The sequence below is a fragment of the Macaca mulatta genome, chromosome 10 (assembly GCF_049350105.2).
Source record: "Macaca mulatta isolate MMU2019108-1 chromosome 10, T2T-MMU8v2.0, whole genome shotgun sequence".
NCBI lineage: Eukaryota > Metazoa > Chordata > Mammalia > Primates > Cercopithecidae > Macaca > Macaca mulatta.
Window position 1 is genome coordinate 30,038,233 of NC_133415.1, and position 21,098 is coordinate 30,059,330.

The following is a 21,098-nucleotide window of genomic DNA, read 5'->3' on the forward strand; positions in this document are numbered from 1 at the left end:
CCGTCATGGTCTGGCCATTCTGAGAAGCCCACTTCAGCCTGTGGAAGGTGGGGGCTGTACCCCAGGTTAGAACTGGAGCATCTGTGGGGATTGAGGGCTGTTTTGGGTGCAGGGCCTGGCCTGGCACCTGCTGGTTCTCTCTGCACTTTTGTCTGCTCCAGTCTCTCCTGAGAAGGTGGTGGACAGGTGTCTCATGCCCACCTCTCCTGGGGGCTGCTGAGTCTGTAGGAGACCACAGAACCTGTGGGTTGAGGAGACTTTGGGCTCATTCTCAGAGAACCATCTCCTGAAGCATCACCTGGGCTTAGAGCCCTGTGGGGACTTATCTGGGGGCAGCATCTGTGCAGAGTGAGGAAAGGTGATAGGTGAGGGGCACAGGCCATGGGGAAATGTCCCAGAGCTTTGTCTCTGGAACCCATAGCTGAGGCCATTTTCCTCAGGCCTTCTCCATACTCTCAAAGGTACCCACGAAAACGCTCCCTCCATCACGCTGGACTGGAGAGAGTTCGGAGGCTCCAGTGTGGGAGTCACAGGACTGGAGAGAGCTCGGAGGCTCCAGTGTGGGAGTCACGGGTCTGGAGAGAGCTCGGAGGCTCCAGTGTGGGAGTCACGGGTCTGGAGAGAGCTCGGAGGCTCCAGTGTGGGAGTCACGGGTTTGGTTCATGTGGGATTATTCTTCTCATATCTCATAGGGGAGGGATTATTTGAACAAACTCAAAGGAACTACAAGAATCCCATACCCATGGTTGTCTGTGAAGCTCACAGGGGTGGGAAGGTGTCTCCGTGTTGCCAGGGCCCTGGCCATTGTTGTATCTCAGTCCCCCTTCTGCTGCTCTGTCAGGACCAGACCCGGGTGTACATGTGGCCCATCCTGAGGAAGGTTCTATATGAGCATAACAATCGTTAATGACCCTTACTCAGCACTGACTATGGCCTGTGCCTTGCCTATTTCTGGGCCCTGCTCCCACAAACTCATTTAACCCAGAGTTAAATGAGTTTAACTCTGAGGGAGGAGGTAAGTGAGGAAAATAGAAAAGTTTTGAATTTGGGACATTTGATACTCGAGACATTCCTTGGCAACACTAGCATGCACATGTACACACAAGCACACACACTCACACACAGGTATATGCATTTACACACAGGCACACACATCAACACACAGACATATGCATTTACACACATGCATACACATGGCACTGCTTTGTGCACAGGTAAAAAGGGAGCACAGCCTTCATCCTGCTGTCCTGTTCTGTGGGCTTTCTGTTGCAGGCACCTGAATGAGTTCTGAGAGACATCACCAGGATGTGTCCCAGCAGAACTGCAGCAAAACCACTTTGTCTTGTCCAAACTCTGTGATGTATGTTACACTCCTACTTGCCTTCCTAGACCTGGCCTTGCTTGGGACTTCCTGGTGCTGGGAAGAGATATCCAGTTCTGCAGAAACAGTCAGGACAATCTGCTCAAGATTGGCAATTAGTTTTTGACCTGTGGCATGGACAGGTCTGGGGTCAGAGCTGAGGCCTGAGGCAGGTGTGAAGCCCCGTCCCTCTGGAGAGTGTCTCCTCAATGAGGCTGGTGATGCCCATGCAGGGACCAGGGCCCCAAATGCCTCACCCCACCCACCTGAGACTCCCCTGAGTACAGGTGCTACCCTTGACTCATAGTCTGCCTGGATCAGTAAGGAGAGGCAGAGGGAGGGTAGGGAGGGTGTATCTGGAAGTGCCCATAATAGAGGGCTCAGCTCCCAAGGATGCTGCTGGACAGTGAGGGACAAGACCCTGAGAGTGGCAGGAGGTTCAGGAAGCCATCCTGGATGAAGAACTCGGGCCCTGGGAGCCCCGTCACCTCACACTGTGTACCCTCCTAGAGCACCTCGACCTCGGGACATCTCCCAGGGAATCGCCTTCCTGAGGAAGCTGCCCAGGTTGACACCTGGTTCCAGCCTCCTCCAGCTGCATTTCCCAGGTGAGGCCTTCACTGTGCCAGGCTTCTGTCAGTGTTCTGAGCTGACACCGTGTGAGTCTGACCTCGGAACATGGCCACTGCAGCCCGAGGGGATAGGATGAACTGTCTTCACTTTCAGTCTGAAGACTGATTCTTGCACACCTGTTGAACCCCAGGCTGGCCTTCCTCTTTGTCCCAGCTGGGCAGCCCCAGCCTCTCTCCTGACTGCTCCTGGCGGCAGCTCTGCTGCCCCCAGTTGGTGGAGGAGACTCGGCCCAGGAGATTTTTTCCTTCCAGGTGACCCAACAGCACCTGTCGCCTCAGAAGTTGAGGACCAGAGAGTCCAGCTCCATTCTGTGCCAGTGTGACCCAATCTGCCCTGCCCAGCCCAGCGCAGAGAGGTCACACATGCAGTGCAGGGAGGTGGGGCAGGTGAAATTGCTATGAAAGTGTCTCAGGGTTGAAATGCTCTCCTCTAATGGGTTTGTTCGGTCAGGACTAATTAGAGTGAGTCAACTGAAGCTCTTCTGCAATACTTTGGAAGTCCAGAGAGACGTGCATGCCATCCTACAGCGACCCAGGCCTTCTATGCACTAAGGAAGCAAAGTGGTGCACCTCCCACCCAGTAAGAGCAGCTATGACTCACTGCCATCACCTGATGTTTCTGGTTCTGCAGCTTAGTTACGAGCTAACATCACCATCGTCGGCATATTAATTTCATGTTTATCTTTATTTCATTCCACACCTCTCAGAGCTTGTGCGGGGAGGATTTCTACTTTAGCCTCGTCTGTCTTGCTGATGAAACTGGGACTCTCCTGGTTATGCTCGGTTCGGGAACGTAGTTGGCATCATACAGAAGGCAAGCTCTTTTTGAGTCCCTTTCTTGGAACCCTACAGAGGAAAGACAAGAAGTTCCATGACTGAAGCCCATTGGAGCCCATTAAATGACATCCTCTCAGCAGGCTTTAATTCACATGACTCATTGTTTTTCTATCTTGTAATTTCAAATGAAGAAAAGAGCTTCTTCACTTCAGTATAAGCCTCCTCACTTCACAGCAGGTAACACTGAGGCCAAAAGAGACTAACTGGCTCAGGAGAACAGAGAGCAGTGGGGGCAAATCCAGGAGCTGACCCAGGTGTCCTGAATTCTGAACCTGGGCCCTTTGAGGTGGAGCTTAACCAGGGTAAGGAGGGAGGGGACATGATGGCCAGGCAGGCAGCATGGCTGTGTCCCATGGACACACTTCCATCCTCCATCATGGCCTGGGCATCCCGAGAAGCCCACTTCAGCCTGCAGAATGTGGGGGCTGTATGCAGGCTAGAGCTGGAGAATCTGTGGGAATTGGGGGCTGCTTTGGATGCAGGGCCTGGCCTGGCTCCTGCTGGTTCTCTCTGCACTGTTGCCTGCTCCACTGTCTCCTGAGAAGGTGGGGACAGGTGTCTCATGGCCATCTCTACTGGGGGTAGCTGAGTCTTTAGGAGACCACAGAGGATTCAGGTTAAGGAGGCTTTGGGGCTCATTCTCAGGATCCCATCTCCTGAAGCATCACCTGGGCTGAGCTCAGGGTCAGGACTAGGCTTAGGGTCCTGTGGGGGCTTAGCCTGGGGCAGCATCTGTGCAAAGAGTAAGGAGAGGTAGCAGGTGATGGGCCGAGGCCAGGGAGAGACATCCCGGAGTTTTGTCTCTGGAACCCATAGCTGGGGCTGGTTCCCATCATATTCCCAAAAGTTCCTATGAAAATGTTCCCTCCATCTCACTGGATTGCAGAGAACTCGACAGGCTTCAGTGTGGGCTTCGTGGGTTTGGTTCATGTGGAATTCTTTTTCCTCTCATATCTCATATGGAAGTGATTGTCACTGCTTATTTGAGCAATCTTGAAGGAATGACGGAAATCACAGCCTGGTGTCAGGACACAAGTCAGGAATCTTAGGAGGGTTTTGGTCTTACTTCCTCATTGCTTGGGATGAGTGGGACAGCAATAATGTTCAGTCTCACTGCTGGGATCCCAGGGAGTCTCAAAGAAGCTCACTAGTCAGACTTGAAGCCTGAGAATCAGATTTTTGTCTCTTAGTTTTAATCTTTGACCCCACACCTCAGCTGTGTGGGGCTCTACTCTGTTTCTCATGGAACCAGGAGACAAAATTGTTACCCCCAGTGTTGCTGCGGATTCAGCAAAGCAGATGATGACAGACTGCCAGGTGTCCATGAAGTGGAGGGAGACTGAGTCAGAGCAGTCAGGACCCCAGTCCTGAGGGGACGGACAAATGTGGAGATGAGCAAGTGCGTGGCCTAACCTCAGGGTGCTATGGCTTTGATCTTTGTCTCTTCCAAATCTTATGTTGAAGCTGGATCCCCAGTGTTGGAGGTGGGAACTAATGGAAGCTTTTAGGGTGATGGGAGTGGATCTCTCATGAATAGTTTAATGCCCTCACTTGGGGTGAGTGAATTCTCACTGTTTCCACAAGAGCTAGTTATTTAAAAGAGCCTGGCATCTTCCCCTTCTCTCTTGCTTCCTCTCCCCCCATTGACCTCAGCACACACTGGCTCCCCTTCACCTTTTGCCATGACTGGAAATTGCCTGAGGTCTTCAGCAAGAGCAGGTGCCACACCTTGAACTTTACAGCCATTGGAACTGTGAGCCAAATAAACCTTTTATTTTCTCTATAAATTACCCAGTCTTGGGTACTTCTTTACAGTAACAGAAAAAGATCTAAGACACAAGGGGAGGAGTGAGAAGTGACCTGTGCTTCTACAATGTGCTCTCCTTGTGTGAGTCTCCTCTGTGCCTTGAGTGAGGTGGGTGAATAAGAGCTAAGCCACTCAAAGTGTGGTCCTTGGAGGACCAGCAGCATCAGCCTCACCTGGGAGTTGCTGGACACAGAGAATTTGGGGCCACATCCAGAACTGCTGAGGCTGCATCTGCATCTTAACCAGACCCCTCAGGGGCTTGTATGTCCACTAGAATCTCTGCTCTAAGCCACAATGAAAATCTCACTTCCTCTACTTTTGACAACAAGCCCTTGTCTCCCCAGGTCCTTCCGAGGCCACCTGGGTCTGGTGCTTTACAGGCCTGGACTCATCAAACTGAGTTTGATTCATGTGCTTGACCCTGTCATGATATGCAAAAAAAAAAAAAATTAAAAATGGGCATTTTTACAATTCACATGGGTGGTGTGTTAGGGAGGAGAAAATATTTTAATGAGATATCCAGAGAGAAATACATGGCTTATGCCATTTTTTGTTGTTGTTGTTCTCACTCAGCTCCAGTAAGTCTTATTTCTCAGACATATTATGTTCTGTTCTGTGTTCCAACCGCCATGTGTTTTTCTCTTTGAAAGCTTTCCTGTGTATATCCCTATTCTTCACCCAAAACCTGCCTAAATGCTCCCTATCCTATCAGTTCCCCGTACTCACCACTGTTCAAGGAAGTGGTCTCTGACCATTAGAACATTTGGAAATACAGAATTGGAATCTTTTAGTGTTTTTGTTTTTGTTTTATTTCTGATGGAGTCAAATTAGTTCTGCTATTGATAGTGGTTGTTATCATTTTAAATGTTTACATTGTAAATGGTGCTATAAGTCCATATGGAATATCCCCAAAGTTGATCCTTGGGCCACAAAGACTTTTTTAAAGCTTATTTTTATTTTCTTTAATTTAAGTGAGATGAGGGTTCACTCATCTCACGGGGCTAGTGTGGCCCAGGCTAATATCAAACTCCTGGGATCAAGTGATTCACCCATCTTAGCCTTCCAAAGAGCTGGGATTACAGGCATGAGCCACCGTGTAAGCCCACAAAGATTAAAATTCTTCTTATCTGATAATTTTAAAAAAGTTTACCAAATCCTAAAAAATGAAGAGTACTGAACTATTTGTGAAAAGGCCCAACATAAAGCAGAACAGGAAACACAAAAATAAAACTGTAACCAGATAACATTTTTCTGTTTGATAAGTTGGCAAAAATTTACACTTTCAACAATGTACTCTGAACAAGTACTTCCGGCTGGCATTGTAAATTGGTAGAACCCCGCTGGAGGGAAATCTAGCAAAATGGGAGAAAATTACAAGCACGCATCTTTCTGACCCGCAATTTCACTTTCAGAAATGAACCCTATGGTCATATTCACACAAGAACTCAAAGGAGGCTGCATACGGATGTTCGCTGCACAGTTATTTAAGATCAAGGTTGTGGCGATAACCATTAGAATGTAGTTGGCTAAAATTTTACCCACAGTGTGGGAGATGGTGATGTGTTTAGGTTGAAGACATTCCTGAGAAAAGCAGTGACTGCAGCAATCAGGCAGCTCCTTGTCCCTGTCCCTGCATTTGAGGAGCTAGGAAGAGTTGCACATTCAGGGACCGACCACAGCACACAAGCATCAGGAAGCTGTCCCTGTCCTGGATGAGAAACCACAGGGCAGGTTTCCTTTTGGGTTTCATGGTGGGAAAGGAGAGGAGCTGAGAGAGAAGAATTCTGAAGGCCGCGCTGCAGGAGGCCCCTTGCACAGGGTGAGGAAGCATCTTCAGAGCAAGGAGGAAGCCTAAGAGCCCAGGGCAGGTTTTGGTCTCAGTTCCCCATGAACTTGGACCACTGTGGAAAGTGTTGCTGCCTGCATATGAGCTGCAGTAATAATCAGCCTCGTCCTCAGCCTGGAGCCCAGAGATGGTCAGGGAGGCCGTGTTGCCAGACTTGGAGCCAGAGAAGCGATCAGAGACCCCTGAGGGCCGCTTACTGACATCATAAATCATGAGTTTGGGGGCTGTGCCTGGATGCTGTTGGTACCAGGAGACATAGTTATAACCACCGATGTCACTGCTGGTTCCAGTGCAGGAGATGGTGACCGACTGTCCAGGAGACCCAGACACTGAGCGAGGCTGAGTCAGGGCAGCCTGAGCCCAGGATCCTGGAAAGAGGGAGAAACACACTCCAGTGAGTCAGTGCTGGGCCCAGGTGAGCCTGAGGAGCAGGAGACCAAGAATCAGTCAAGGACCCAGAAGCCCCTTCCCTGGAGGTGTCACCTGTGCCCTGAGTGAGGAGGGTGAGGAGGAGCAGAGCCCAGGCCATGGTGGAGATGTCCGGAGAGCGCTGCCTCCTGAGACCCCAGCACTGGACCTGCCCCCAGCCCTGTCTTATCCCCTCTGCCTCAGAGGAGGGCGGGGCCTCCATGCAAATCTGCGTCCTGAGCTCCTCTCCTCACCCCACCCTCACCTGGGCCTGGGCTCAGAGGCTTCTGCTTCTCTGGACAGCAGGGCTCAGCTGAGGAGACTAAAGTCCTTGTTTGTCTATTCTGATGGCAGGAACTTAATTTTTTTGTGCCTGATTTCCTCAGGACTGAAAGATCTGCTGAAATCCCTTACCTGAGTGAGCTCCTGGCCCTCAGTGTCTCTGCTGTGAGGTGACTGTGTCTCTGTGACCCTCCAGGCCTGGGCACACCCTGCAGTGCCCTCTGCTTGGCACCCACCTCCAGGCTGTTTCTACTGTCAGGAAATGGGGGTACCCATCTGGTGGACTCCTCTGCTGGGTGTTGTTGGTCCCTGGTCTCCCCAGCTGCAGCCTCGTCCCATCCCCACCCCCACGCTTTGTGCTGAAGCATCTGCAGCATCGAATCCCTGGAGCACATCAGCCGCCCCAGGCAGTGCACCCACATCCACACGGGCACATGTGGGAGGGACCCTGTGGAGGGAACAGGAGCACTGACCAGGTGCACAGTCCTGAGCCTGATTCCACTGCTCCCAATGCTGCCCTTCCCACTCATCAGCAGACGACGTGTCCTTCCCACCGTCTGGGTCTCAGCCTGAGAAATGGGGACCACAGAGCCCACACTGCACACAGGTGATCCATGGGAATATGACCAAGCAGGAAAAAGGGAAAGTTTGTTAACAGGCTGTTCTGTGTGCACCAGCGTGATATTTATTGTGAATGTTTGCTTTATTGAACTGTAATTTATGTGTTAAATCACAGAGATGCGTGTTTCCTGCTTTCTTACTTTTCCCATCAGACCACTTCCTCAGCACAACTTAAAGCTGACCTCTCTAAGCCTTGCGACAATGAAGACACACAGACATTCAATAAATACGTTTTTTTGTTTTTTTCCTTAAAAGGATTTTTGTATCTTTTCTTCTTTCCCCATTGCTTATGACAAAATTCTTTTAATGTTTCATATTAAATATTAATGGATTCAGGTTCCATTTAAATATTATAACATACACTATCCTGTCTTCCCACCTAGATTCATGTCTGGAACCAGGACAAGTGCGTGGAGCAGCTATTTGAGCACCAGGAAAGGAAATGGTACGATGCAGTTTGGGATGGTCCCGGCAGATGGCATACAACAGAGTCAGTGTCACACTCCTGGATTTCCTCAGTGTTCCCTGGCTGGTTTCCTGACAGCCTGAAACTTGAAGGGGCACAAACCTGAAAGCAAAAAGACCAGAGAGCCCTATTGTTACGGATTGAAGATAGGAAAGGATATTATTTGACTTAAAATGAAGGCTCAGTCCCCTGCACAAGCAGGTGGTTCACACCTGTGTTATCATCTCTCTTACACCAGTGCCCCTCCCTGGGTTCACACCGATGTCCTATGGATGGAGACGGAGCTCCCTGCACCAGGTCACTCCACAGCCCCTGTAACATGAAGGGGTGCAGACCAGCACTGTTCATTCACAATACGTTGTGAGTCTCATGGAAATCCCAATGTCTCGTCATCGCATTAGAAATACAAAGAGAAGAGAATGAGTTAAATAATATACTTTATTTGCTTAACATAACAAAAATAGTATCACCTTCATATGTAATTAAGTACAATTATTTGAGACATCTTATATATACTTTGCATGGCTACTGTTACTATGTTTTGAAGAATCTGTGGAGATTGTGTGGCTGATAGAGATGTGAATGGGTTTCCTGTTGACAAGCGTGGGCTGCTGTGGCTTTTTAAGTGTCAACTTTGATAGGCTGAAGGAGGGGTGGAAAGAATGATTTTTTACCCCGGGTGTGGAGGGTGGAGGTGGGCAGTGTCCATCCTGCAGCTCCCCCTGTGGGTACATCTGTGGTCCCTGCATGGGGTGAAGCTTCTCCTCCTGCCCTGGGTTTCCCTGCAGGGGGATCTGACTCCAACTCTCCCTCAGAACCCAGACCACCTGGTGACTCAGGCTCCCTTTGCATTCCATACAAGTGCAAGAAACACTCAGATCTCATTGGGCATCTGGATACTCACAATGCTAATTTAGGAATAAATGGGTGCTTTCCAGTGTACAGTGGCCTCCTGAGGTCCTGCATGGCCCATGTTGGGGATGGCTGGTGATATTAATTTGGGTTCCCTGGAAAAAGACTCTGACATGAAGAATTGTATGCACAGAGGATGTGAAAGGAGGTAAGGGAAGGAACACCGGGCAGGAGACCCCGACCCTCATTGAGTCCTCAGTCTTTCCCACAGGGAGCTGTGGAGCTAGGAGGAATTTCAGGTCCTCCTATATCGAGGCAGAGGGTTCAGATCTTGGCCTCAGGCAGTCATGAAACCTAACCTCGCTGAGGAAGGGCATAAACCTGGAGGAGGCAGTTTTCTGTGCTGAGCAGCACTTCCCAGTGAAGAAGGCACAGCTCTCAGCTGCCACAAGCTCCCAACAGTGCTGCGGGGGTGAGATCAGAGGAAGGAATCCGAGCAGATCCCACAGTGTCCACTCCGCTGGTTTTTCTGTAGAGAATGACATGAGCCTGAGCTCATGTCTGGGGACTGATCCAGGATATTCAGGCCAAGGACTGGCTTGTCATGACCTGTGGAAATCCAGAGACCAGCTGAGGGATGTCTACCTCAGTCTCATGATTCAACCAGACCCCATTTCCCTAAGTCACAGCTGAGTCCCACACCCCAGTACATTGCGGTCAGCTGCGTCTTAAATCCACTCTTGACGCCCCCTCTGCAGAGTCTGCCTGGAGGGCTGGAGGAACTCAGATCCAAGGGTCTCAGAGCCAGGTGAACTGGGGCAGACCTGCTCATGAATTTGTCCACAGTCTTCCTGGCTTGAGGAAATGTCCCATCCTGGTCATTTCATCTGAATGATGGATTGTGTCATTAGGACACTTGTCACCTACTTCAGTGAGAATAGTTGAGTCATGTAAGGAACCACTCATCCATGTGGAGTCATCAGGACATCTGGTCTCATTTCACCCATGGTGTTGATACTTCTAGTCCGTCCCCATCTCCACAGTACACCAGCCATTGCCATCCTCAGCTCTGCCATTGTTTATTTATTTTCCCATCAATATTTTATGTAAAATGGTATAAAGCACCAGGGTTCTCTATCTAGTGTGGTTTTCTGGTGACTTTTACAAGTTCACATGAAATATTTATGGGAAATCCAACTTTAAGCCCCATGGTCTCTGTGAGAATCCCAGGGACACAGTCTTTGCACAGGGTGTGGGCTCCATAGGGTGGTGATCCCTGGTCCCTGCAATGACATATATCCTGTCAATGAGCCAAAGACCACCCGGTGGCCAGAGCTGTGGCCTGAGACTGGTGATAATCCCTTTCCCTGTGGAAACCATCTCCTCAAGGAGGCTGGGGATGTCCCATCCAGGAACCAGGGTCCTGAATGCCCCACTCCACCCACCTGAGACTCCCCTGAGCACAGGATCCGCCCCTGAATCAGAGTATGCCTGGAACTGGAAGGAAAGGCAGAGGGAGAAGGGACAGGGGAGCCTGTGGAAGTGCCCAGGACTGAGGGCTGAGCTCCTCAGAATGTTGCTGAACAGAGAGGGACAAGACCCTGAGAGGGGCAGGAGGCTCAGGCAGCAATACTAGGTGAAGGGCTCAGGCCCTGGAAACACTTTTTCCTCACACTATGCCCTCCTCCTAGAGCACGTCGACCTCGGGGCGTCTCCCAGGGAATCCTAGCCCTGTGGGAGCTGCCCAGGCTGACACCAGGGCCCAGGCACCTCCAGCTGCATTTCCTAGGTGAGGCCCTCACTATTCCCCGTCTCGTGTCATTTGGGAGATGCCGCGTGAATGCAGCACTCAGGACGGGTTTACTGCAACCCGAGGGGATAGGATGCACTTTATTGGGCTTCCAGACCCAGGATTCATCCTCAAATACCTCTTGAATCTTCAGGACTGGCCTCCCTCTTAGGCTCCTCCTGGGCAGCCCCAGACTAACTTCTGGTTGCAGCTCTGCTGCCCCATGCTGGTGAGGAAGATGGAACCCAGGAGCTTCCCTCCTCCAGGTGACCACAAAACACCTGTCACCTGGGAGACTGAAAAGTATGGAGTCCAGCCTCAGTCTGTGCCATATGTGAACCCTTCTGGCTCAGCACAGAGAGGTGGCATATATGGTTGCAGGGAGGTGGGGCAGGTGCATTTCTGGTAACTGAGTCTCAGGTTGAAATGCTCTTCTCTGTACCATGGTTTTTGATCACAGAATGGAGAGTGCAGGAAAACCTTAGTCCAGTGAAATGCGGTTCTCCCCACATGTACTCCTGCTTCCCATGTATACTGAACACAAGGTTGATTTTCCCACCCCAATAAGAACAGCTGCACTGTAACTGGAGCACCTGATGTTTCTGTCACTAAACCTCAGTTGTGTGCTTCAACCATCATCACCATCATTGTCATGGTATTTTTTCTATTAATCATAAGATTAAGAAGATTAAGGTAGAAAATTGTGACCATAAGTAGGTGGGAGCTTTCTGTGTTCAGTCCACAAATGAGAAACTCTATAGCATTCCCTACAACTGTGGTTTAATCAGCATGGTTTTATTTTTCCTTATAAACTTAAATATTTATCAAAAGTTAACATTTCAATGATTAAAACTGATACTTTTCTTCCATGAGATTTTGATCATTTTTACATGTTTGATGTGAAACTGTGCTTCTTATTGCTAGAAGGCCTTTTCTTCCCTGTAGGAATAATCAAAATGACTTTTAATCCACATTAGGCCCCTGTTGGATCACAGGCCCCAAGTGGATTCCTAGGCCCCAGGTGCACATCAGGCGCAGGTGTACAAGCAGGCCCTGGGTGGGCTTACCTGTGTACAGGTAAGGAGCTGACCTGGGGGGAGGGTGAGCAGCCAGCAGCCCAGGGCTTTCTGAGTAGATCTTATGAAAGGAAGGAGACGAGGATATGGAACCTTAAAGAAGTGAGTTCACTTCCTTGGTGACAGACCCCATTGGAACTTAGAACTCTGGTAACCAGGCACCCACATCCTAGGGACAGCCCCGCAGCCAGCTCCCTTGGTGGGAGATGCTCAGGACAGCAAGATGTTCTCATGCTGCATCCCCACATCTCGAGGTTCGTGCTTCAGGAGGGCCCAGAGCGAGAGCCTTTCCCACGATGCAGACGCAGGCTCATCCCTCACCCCAGGCACATCTGACCGAAGGTGCTGTGAGTAGGAATGTGTTACAGTTGACTGCTCAGCTAGAAGGCATTTAAGGTCATCCTAAATTAAAGCATGGCTTTGGGATGAAGGCATCAGGCAGTCATTGCTCTTGAACCACATTCTGAAGGAGGGACATCTTTGCATGAGGCTGTTCTTTGCACTCAATGGCATTTTTCAGAGGGGAAGAGCTGTATGAAGCCAGAGATGCCAAGGCATGCCACAGTGCTCACTAGGAAACTTTCCTGTTTAGAATGTGAGATGCATGGAGCTGGGGCTTGAGGGTCTCAGTTAAACATGGACAGTTCAGACCAATAATCCAGGGCATTTGGCCCACAGGGTCCAGGCATTGTGTTAGATCCAGTCACCACACAAGAGGAACTCCAGGGACTGTGGCCACCCAATGACTGTGTGTCTCCCCTTATTGTCCTTTCACTTAGATCATCTTCAGCTAAGACACCCTCAGTCCAAACAACAGCAGAACAGAGTGGTCCTTAGAGCCTCAAATCCTATACTGACCCAACTTCTGCAGAGCCTGCCTAGAGGGTTGCAGGGAAGGGCAGCCTGGAGGTCTCAGATCCAGGTGAACTGGGTCAGTTCTGCTTATGACTTTGTTCACAATCCTGCTGGGGCTGGAGAGAGAGGGTGACACAGATAGTGAAGGGGTTTCTGTCTCACTTCCCCATCTGTCTGTGTCACTGTGAGATGGGTACCGCTGCTGTCCCAGGAGTTACAGTAATAGTCAGCCTCATCTTCCACCTGAGCCGCAGTGATGGTCAAGGAACCTCTGTTTCCTGACCAGGAGACAGAGAATCTGCCTGGGATCCCTGAGGGCCGGTAGTTGTTACCATAGATGACCAGCACAGGGACCTGGCCTGGCTTCTGCTGGTACCAGCTTGCATAATAGGTTTTGAGGCTATCTCCTTGGCAGGTCATGCTGACTGTATGTCCCAAGGCCACAGACAATGCAGGCTCCTGAGTCAGCTCAGAGGAAACCACGGAACCTGCAAGAGAGGACAGGAGGGGTGTCTGAGGATGAGGCTCTCATTTCCAGAGCCCCACACCCTCCATCACTTTCTGTGCTGAGCTAAGGCTCAGGGCTGGGCCGATCCCTGGTTCTGTGGGGGCTGAGCACTGGGAGGCAGCACCTGTGCAGAGAGTGAGGAGGATGAGCAGGGGAGGGGTCCAGGCCATGGTGGAGATGACCCAGAGTTCTGCTTCTGAGCCCACAGCTGGGGAGGAACCTCCAGGTCTCTCTTATCATAGGAAGGGGAATCTCTTCATGCAAATTTACTTCCTTTATTCTTATGTCATTATTAAATGGCTCTGGTGAGCAGTGGATGCAAATCTGCTCTGCATTCCCTAAAACATTTGTCCTAGTTCTGTCTGGGCCGTGAGCCTGATGGCCTTCTCTGAGTAATTTCTCAAGATCAGAAGAAGGGTCAAGTATGTGTTAAGATTTACCCAATACAAGGGACCTTAAAGGAAGCAACAGTACTGCCCTTTGCATTTGAGCATTACCAGGGGCTTGGACACATTAGGGGCCTCAGACTAAACCTCACAGTGCCCCCTGGTGCCTACAGTGTGAATGTCATTTTCTGTAGGTCACTAGATCACTCAGAAGGGCTGCCTATGAGCCCATAATTCATGCCAGATGCATTGGTGAGAGTTTTACAAGTGTTACCTCAAGAAGACTTTTATAATATGGAATAGGATGTTGGGGAGCCTTATGCTCCAAACCTATCTTTATTAGTAAATCGATATTAGGAGGTTAAATATTTTTCCCAAGTCCTCCAGACAGTAGTGAGTGGAGTCAAGATTCCACCCAGGAGATGCACCTCAGAGCGCGATCTTCCAGGCCCTCCCTGCCCCGCCTCCTGCACCCTGCTCCATCTCCTCCCTTTCCCACATCCAAGGTCTTTGAGGTCCCTCTTGTTTTTACTTGCTAAACTTCCCACAAGAAGTTACAAAAGAGCTAGCGATCTAAATGGCAGAAAGATATTTTCTCACAGTTGTGCAGCTGGAAAATCCATGATAAAGATGTTGGTGGGTTTGATGTCCCCTGAGGCCTCTCTCCTTGGCTTGCAGGTCGCTACCTCTTTGCTGTGTCCACACATGGTCTTTCCTCTGCACGCTCATCTCTGGTGTCTCATTTCTGTGTGTGCAAATATTTACTTTCTAGGATGACATCAGTCAGATTGGATAAGAATCCACCCTAATTTCTTCATTTTCACTTAATCACCTCTTTAAAGATGCTGTGTGCAATTTCGGTCACACACACACTGCATTACAGCTTCAATGCATGAATTGTGGAGAACATAATTCAGCCAATAACCCTCCATCCTATGGACTCCAAAAAACTCTCTTCCTGTTATACTAAAGTTCTCACAAAACTCAGAGCAAATGGATGAAGATGAAAGTCATGAGCTTGTGAAACAGGGCTGTCTTGAGCAGAGACAAGATCCAACCAAATAGATGGTACAAGTATGTTCTTATCCAAAGAAAGACCTCAGGCCACTGTACGAGGTGAAATACAGTGTCCCTCACAAAGAGGTCTCCACCTAGAACATATGCTGGTGCAATTTTCAGACTTCAAATAACCCTAGAAACCAGGGAACATTAAACCACATCCTGTGGGACATCCCCGGCCTGCCATGTTTTTTAAATATCCCCACAACTGATAGCAGTTTTCATATTTTTAAATGGTTACATTGCAGATGGTGCTGTCAGAACCTACATATTATCCCCAACGTTGTCTCATGTGTGGCAAAGACTAAAATACTTCTTATCTAGACATTTAAGAAAGAGTTTACCAAATTCTAAAAAGTAATGAGCCCTAAAATATTTGAGTAAATGCTGAACCTCAAGCAAAATAGGAGAAATCAAAAATATAAGTGCAAGAAGATAATTTTTTATATCTCACAGGTTGGCAAACGTTTGCACTTTCAGCAATGTACTCCAATCGATATTTAGGGCTGGCATTGTAAACTGGTAGAACCCCTCTGGAGGCGAATGTGAAAACAATGGGTAAAAGTTAGAAAGGCACATCCTTTTGACCCAACAATTCCACTTCTGGAAATTTATCCTACGTTCATATGCACACAGGAGCTCAAAGGAGTCTGCACAGGATGCTCGCTGCAGTGTGATTTGTAAGATCAAAATCATGCTGATAACCATTAGAGGTTGCCTGGCTAAAATCCTGCTGTGGAATACTCTATGGCCTTAGAATACTTGGGCAGTGCTCTATGCCTAGGATATCCCAGGAAAGAATAAGAAATGGTGCATGTAGGGGATGGTCTTTGACAAGGGGGACCACGACAAAAGCCTTACACTTCATTCTCTCCTTTTCCTCTGAGCTTTCCCACATCAGCCAAACAGGGTAGGGAGAGTAAAAGCCCCTCAGGCAGGGCCTGGCCACCTGCTCTGGTCTCTGAATGCAGCCTGGCCTGACAACTTGGCTGCAACTTTGTGACCAACCCAGAGCCAGAACCACAAAACTAAGCGACTGTCAATTCCAGGTGCACCGAAGTGACAAGATCACAAACACATGTTCTTTTACCGTGCTCACTATTAGGGAGCAATTTTTATGCAACAATAGGCAATAAATACACTTTGATTTTTGAAATACATTTTCTTGTGGATATTTCAAGTACACAACATATTGATATAGGATACAGGTAGAATAAAATGGTTACTTTGTTTTTCGTAAAATCCATTTAATCGAAGTTTATGAAGCCTAAACTATATATAATCATGGCTATGTTTACCAATTGATTAAAGAAATTTAAATATTGGATGCAACTAATGTCTGAATATTTATTAAATTAATTATCTCCTTAAGTAGATTAATAAAGATTTCAGCTACAAAAGTACTGATGTCCATGGAAATCACAAATGCTGGATGTCAATGAGGACGAAGGAAAGGACTCAGGTTAACTCTTCCCTGTGGAGCCATTTTGGAAGCTCCCATCCTATAGGGAGACCATTCACTTTTGGGGAGTTTCCAGGACAGAGCCTCAGCGATGTGCGACAGGGGAATTTTGAGGGAGCACTGAGCCTGTCCCTCAAAATCTCCCCAGTTCACCAACCTGAGGTGTTGAGGAAAAGAGGAGTAGCAAAAATAAGAAAAACATGGCCAGGTGCAGTGGCTCACGTGTATATTCCCAGCACTTTTGGAGGCCGAGGTGGGTGGATCACTTGCGATCAGGAGGTCAAGACCACCCTGGCCAACATGGTGAAAACCTGTCTCTACTACATACACAAAAGTTAGCCAGGCAAGGTGGTGGGCACTGTAATCCTAGCTACTCAGGAGGCTGAGGCAGGGAGAATTGCTTCGACCTGAGAGGCTGAGGTTTTAGTGAGCCGAGATTGTGCCACTTCATACATCATGGGTCTGAGAAATGCCTCATCCGTTATTTTGGGGCCAAGAGCAGAAAGGCTCTGCTGCAGGTGCAGGCAGGGGTGTGAGTGTCCTGCTATTGGGACTGAGAAACTAGCAGACTCGACCATAATAGAGGAACTGGACATAGGAACTGAAACCTTGTTATTAAGGCAAGGCTTCAGAGGAGAATCCTACTGTAGACGCATGGGATTTAGCAACAAGTCTATGTCATGTGCAGTTGCGAATTATTTCTCTTTTGAAAACAACCTCTGAGAAGCTACTGGGCTTCTCAGCAGTGCCAGGTGGGTCACAAGGAAGAGGGGATCTGGGCAGACTTCACAGTGTCCCCTCCTCTGGTTTGCTCTGTTGGGAATCACAGGCTGCCACACAGCCTGGGGCCAGGACCTCAGCAGGGCTGGGCAGCAGTTCTGGGGCCTGATCCAGACCGTTGATCTCAGGAGTTGCCCTGTCCAACCATATGACCATCCAGGAGCAGGACAGTGGACAGAGGTTGCCTCTGTCTGTGTTTCCACCCAGGCCCTCATTCTCTAACTCACACAACAGCTCCAAGTTACCAGATGATTCTGGTCCTTCCAGGCCATGTCTCTGCCTGATGTGTGCTCTGTAGGGACTCCTGGAGGGGGCTGGAGGGAAGGGCAACCTGAAAGGCTCAGATCCAGTTGAACTGGGCCAGATTCACTCATGGCTTTATCCACAGGCCTCCCGGGGCTGAAGCAAGAGGGTGGCAGAGGCTGGGAGGGTGTTTTGGTCTCACTTCCCCATCTGCCTGTGTCACTGTGGGATGATCACTACTACTATCCCACACCTGACAGTAATAGTCAGCCTCATCCCCGGCCTCGACCCCGCTGATGGTCAGGGTGGCCGTGTTCCCTGAGTTGGAGCCAGAGAATCGCTCAGGGATCCCTGAGGGCCGTTCGCTATCATCATAGATGACCAGCACAGGGGCCTGCGCTGGCTTCTGCTGGTACCACTGCACATTTTTACTTCCAATGTTGTCTCCCCCACAGGTGATCCTGGCCGTCTGTCCTGGGGACACCGACACCGAGGGTGGCTGAGTCAGCTCATAGGAGGCCGCAGAGCCTGCAAAGGAAAAGAAAGAAAAAAAGTAGAGGTTAACTTGCTGGTGAAAGACCCTTTTTATGAAATCCTTGCCCTCCTGATGTGGACAAGTTCCGGAGAGTCTGTGAACCCTCAAGGTAACCCCTGCAATCAGCCCCAGTGCCAGTGGCCCATGGACTTTCCTGTTGCGTGGAGCCTTTGAACGGAAAACCCACTACTCTCTCCTGGCAGGTGCAGCCGCTCAGGCTCTCACAAGGCCTTGAGCAGAGTGTGCGGGGAGTTCAGCCCCAACAGCCCCCACCCTGCAGCAGGGTCATGAGCATCCTGCCCACCACAGGCAGGGCCCCGCTGAGCTCAGAGTCAGGGCCACGCTGAACCCGGAGCCCTTGGTCTGGGCAGGTTGGTGAGACCCTGGGGGCAGCACCTGTAAAGTGAGCAAGGAGGCCGAGGAGGAGAAGGGTCCCGGCCATGGCTGAGGCACCGCCAAGGCTGCTTCCCAAAGTCAGGCTGGGCAGGTTCCTCTCAGGCCTCTCTTATACCTTTGCTGAAGAGAACAGCGCCAATGCAAATCAGCAGAGTCAGGAGCTGCTGCTGGAGGAGATCTGTGGTTTCCAGTGAAGGGCTCAACCCAAAAGGAAACAGAGAGAGGAGGGGTGGCCCCTGCTTACCCACCCCCTCAGCTCGTGCGATTTTCCTTCACCCACTGGTCTCATGATCTGGGCTCACATCTTTACCCAGATTGTGCCCAGCCTTGCTGCTTGGCTGGGTTGGTCACGGAAAAGCTCAGAGCTGAGTTTCTCTTCATTCTCTAGGGGATACAAAGTCCTTCCTACGGGATAGTGATTGGCCTTGTTCAAGAGGATGCCAGAGTCACAGTGGTGATGGGGGAATTACCTGGAGTCCACAGTTCCCTCCTCCCTTCCATTCTGGCTCAGGAGGGAGGTGGTTAGCTTTTGTCTGTGTCTCTAGAAATGTCCTGGTCATAAATATGTTATGCCAGATGTGAGATGTCTGGTATAGGCCTAAATCCATTTTGAAGACACATGCAGAGCCCAGTGCAGGACCCTCTTCATTCCCACTTTACAGGGGCCAGCAGAAGCCTTGGACAGGTCCGGCCCTCACCCCAGGGCACAGCTCCTCAGTACTAGGGGAGAATGAAATTCCTTGTTTGCCAAGTGCACACGGAGTGTTGCAAGATCCATGGGATGTGATAAGTTTCTACCTTGACTGTGAATTCTAGTGCCAGGTCATAGGTGCTGTGCCTCGGTATCACCAGGGTGCTTTCAGGACCAGGGACAGATCAGGATGGGAAGGAGATGTTTGCTTCATGAGAAAAGGAGAAGGGACTGCAAACTCCAAGACCCTGGGAATGAGTGTTTATTATAACGAAGTTGTCTTCAGTTGCTGGGAAAATGTATCAATGGATAAAAACTGAAATCAAGGAAAGGTTAATGAGCAAGTATTTTGTGCCTCATAAGGAAATCAAGAGCTGTAATTTGGGGGGTTCACCAGGACAGACTGGGAAGAGTGGACATGGAGGAGTGGCCAGGGAAGGAGAAGTCCCTATGTCTGCAGGACAGGAGCTCCCAGAGCAAAGGGCAGAGAGGTAGGATATGTTTGACTACAGAATGGGATGGCATATGTGACCGTGAGATGGGGGCCAGGCTATGGGAAGAGGCAAAGTGCCTGAATCTGTGTCAGAAAAATAGACACCATCTCCAAGAGTCAGATCTGAGAACCAGGAAGTCAGAAGAATTTAAACATCAGTGTCAAAGACAAGTACTCTAAGAAAAGAAGAACCTCTTTCCCTCCAGGTCTCAGGTCACGGTCACTGACCCTCCCTGCATGGCAGCATCTCCCTGATGCCCAGGCCCACCCCATCCCCAGGAGTTTCTGCCAGGTTGCTCTCTGCTGCCCCCTGGTGGTCTCTCTACGCTGGCTGCTGGAGGCTCAAGGGGTCTCCTGGGTCCAGGTGTAGATTCAGAATCTGATGCTTAGTTCCCTGATTCCTTCATTCATGGATTGCTGACCTCAGGGAAGAAATTCCTCTTCTCTATGTGGCCCGTTCCTGCCTCAGGACCTGGCACAAGGCACTCAGATTCCTGATGGAAATACAAACACTCACATGTGGAGGAGCAGGTGACAGGGCCCTCCTGAGGCTCCCTGCACGTGTCACTGGGTGGGGGGTGGTCCTGAAGGGGGACTGGGACTTGGTACTGAGGGATACAGGACTGAGGTGTGGCTCTGACTGGGTCTGGATGCAAATATAGGGCCAATGTGGGTCGGTGGTGACTCCTGCAATACAACAGAGACAGAAGCTCATTCACCCAACAAATATTCCCCCGACCCACTCTGTCCTGGCAAGACAGCATTTTAGGAATTCAGCGTGAGGAAGACACAGTCCTTGCTCTGAGGAGTTTCCTGTCCTGTTGCTGGGTCAGTGCAGTAGGCACACTGGGTTTACAGACCCAGCAGATACTCCCACACCTGTGTGTCATCCCCTCTATTCAACTGAAAACCAGGCAAATGTCCAGTGTCTCCCAGCCAGGAGTGACCATGTATGTAGCTTACCATTGATCCATGTGATGTAAGAGTCAGATGGCTGAGTTTGCCCTCAGGAAACTTTTCCTCTTATAAAGGAAGGACTAATTCGGATTTGAGCTTTGCTTTATCTCTTGAACATGGGTGTGATAACTGGAGCTGCAGCAGCCACGCTGAGGTCTTATATCAACAACAGTGAAAGCAAAGTCAACATCGCATTGAAAGGGAATGGAGAGTTACAAATATTTGAGCTTCCTGTGGCACTGGTGAGCATCTGGAACTCAACCACCAAGCACATGCACACCTATTTTTGTGGAAGAAAATTGGATGCTCCCTGGTTCCTGCCATACATGTACTTGTAGTGAAAAAGCATTTCTGACTGATAATGCAATGATTAATAGAAGTAAATCAATCAAAAATAATGAAATAGAAGAATAACCGTGGAATTGTATGCAGATAATCATGGAAAGTTCCGACAGAAGCTGACTGGCGGCTGCTGTAGATTCAGTGTTTGGAGAAGGCCTCCCTGAAGAACAGTCTGCGGAGCTCCTTTGAGGAAGGAGTGAAGACAGGAGTGATGGAAGTGTGTGCGGGGAGCTGTGTCTGTGCCCTGGGGGGAAGGGTCTCGGGTGTGTGAGGATCTGAAAAGACAGTGGGTAGCCTGAAGGGGATCTGGGATGTAAACCAGTTCAGGTCAGATGTGGCATTTGCTCACAAGTGAAGAATTTGGGGACAGGCATGATGTGTAGTGTGTGAAATTCACAGGTAATAAATTAGGTGA

At 49.6% G+C, this 21,098-nt stretch overlaps 2 protein-coding genes and 1 long non-coding RNA gene across 3 annotated transcripts in view; 1 reads left to right on the forward strand and 2 right to left on the reverse strand.

The window, feature by feature from the left end:
- The window catches only part of LOC114670549 (immunoglobulin lambda-1 light chain-like), a 349,019-nt gene extending 330,603 nt beyond the window's left edge, over positions 1-18,416 (reverse strand). The window contains exons 1-2 of the mRNA XM_077950583.1: positions 18,201-18,416; positions 17,497-17,797 (exon numbers count right to left, since the gene is read on the reverse strand). Of these exons, the coding sequence (XP_077806709.1) occupies positions 17,497-17,797; positions 18,201-18,246 (347 nt within the window). The 5' untranslated portion in view covers positions 18,247-18,416. The remainder of the gene's footprint in view (positions 1-17,496; positions 17,798-18,200) is intronic.
- Positions 1-21,098, reverse strand: part of LOC106996055 (immunoglobulin lambda-1 light chain-like) — an 801,838-nt gene that overhangs the window by 311,847 nt on the left and 468,893 nt on the right. The window lies entirely within an intron of this gene.
- Positions 1,586-8,793, forward strand: LOC114670557 (uncharacterized). The gene is made up of 2 exons (XR_013399525.1): positions 1,586-7,779; positions 8,177-8,793. It is a non-coding gene; the product is annotated as an uncharacterized LOC114670557 (long non-coding RNA).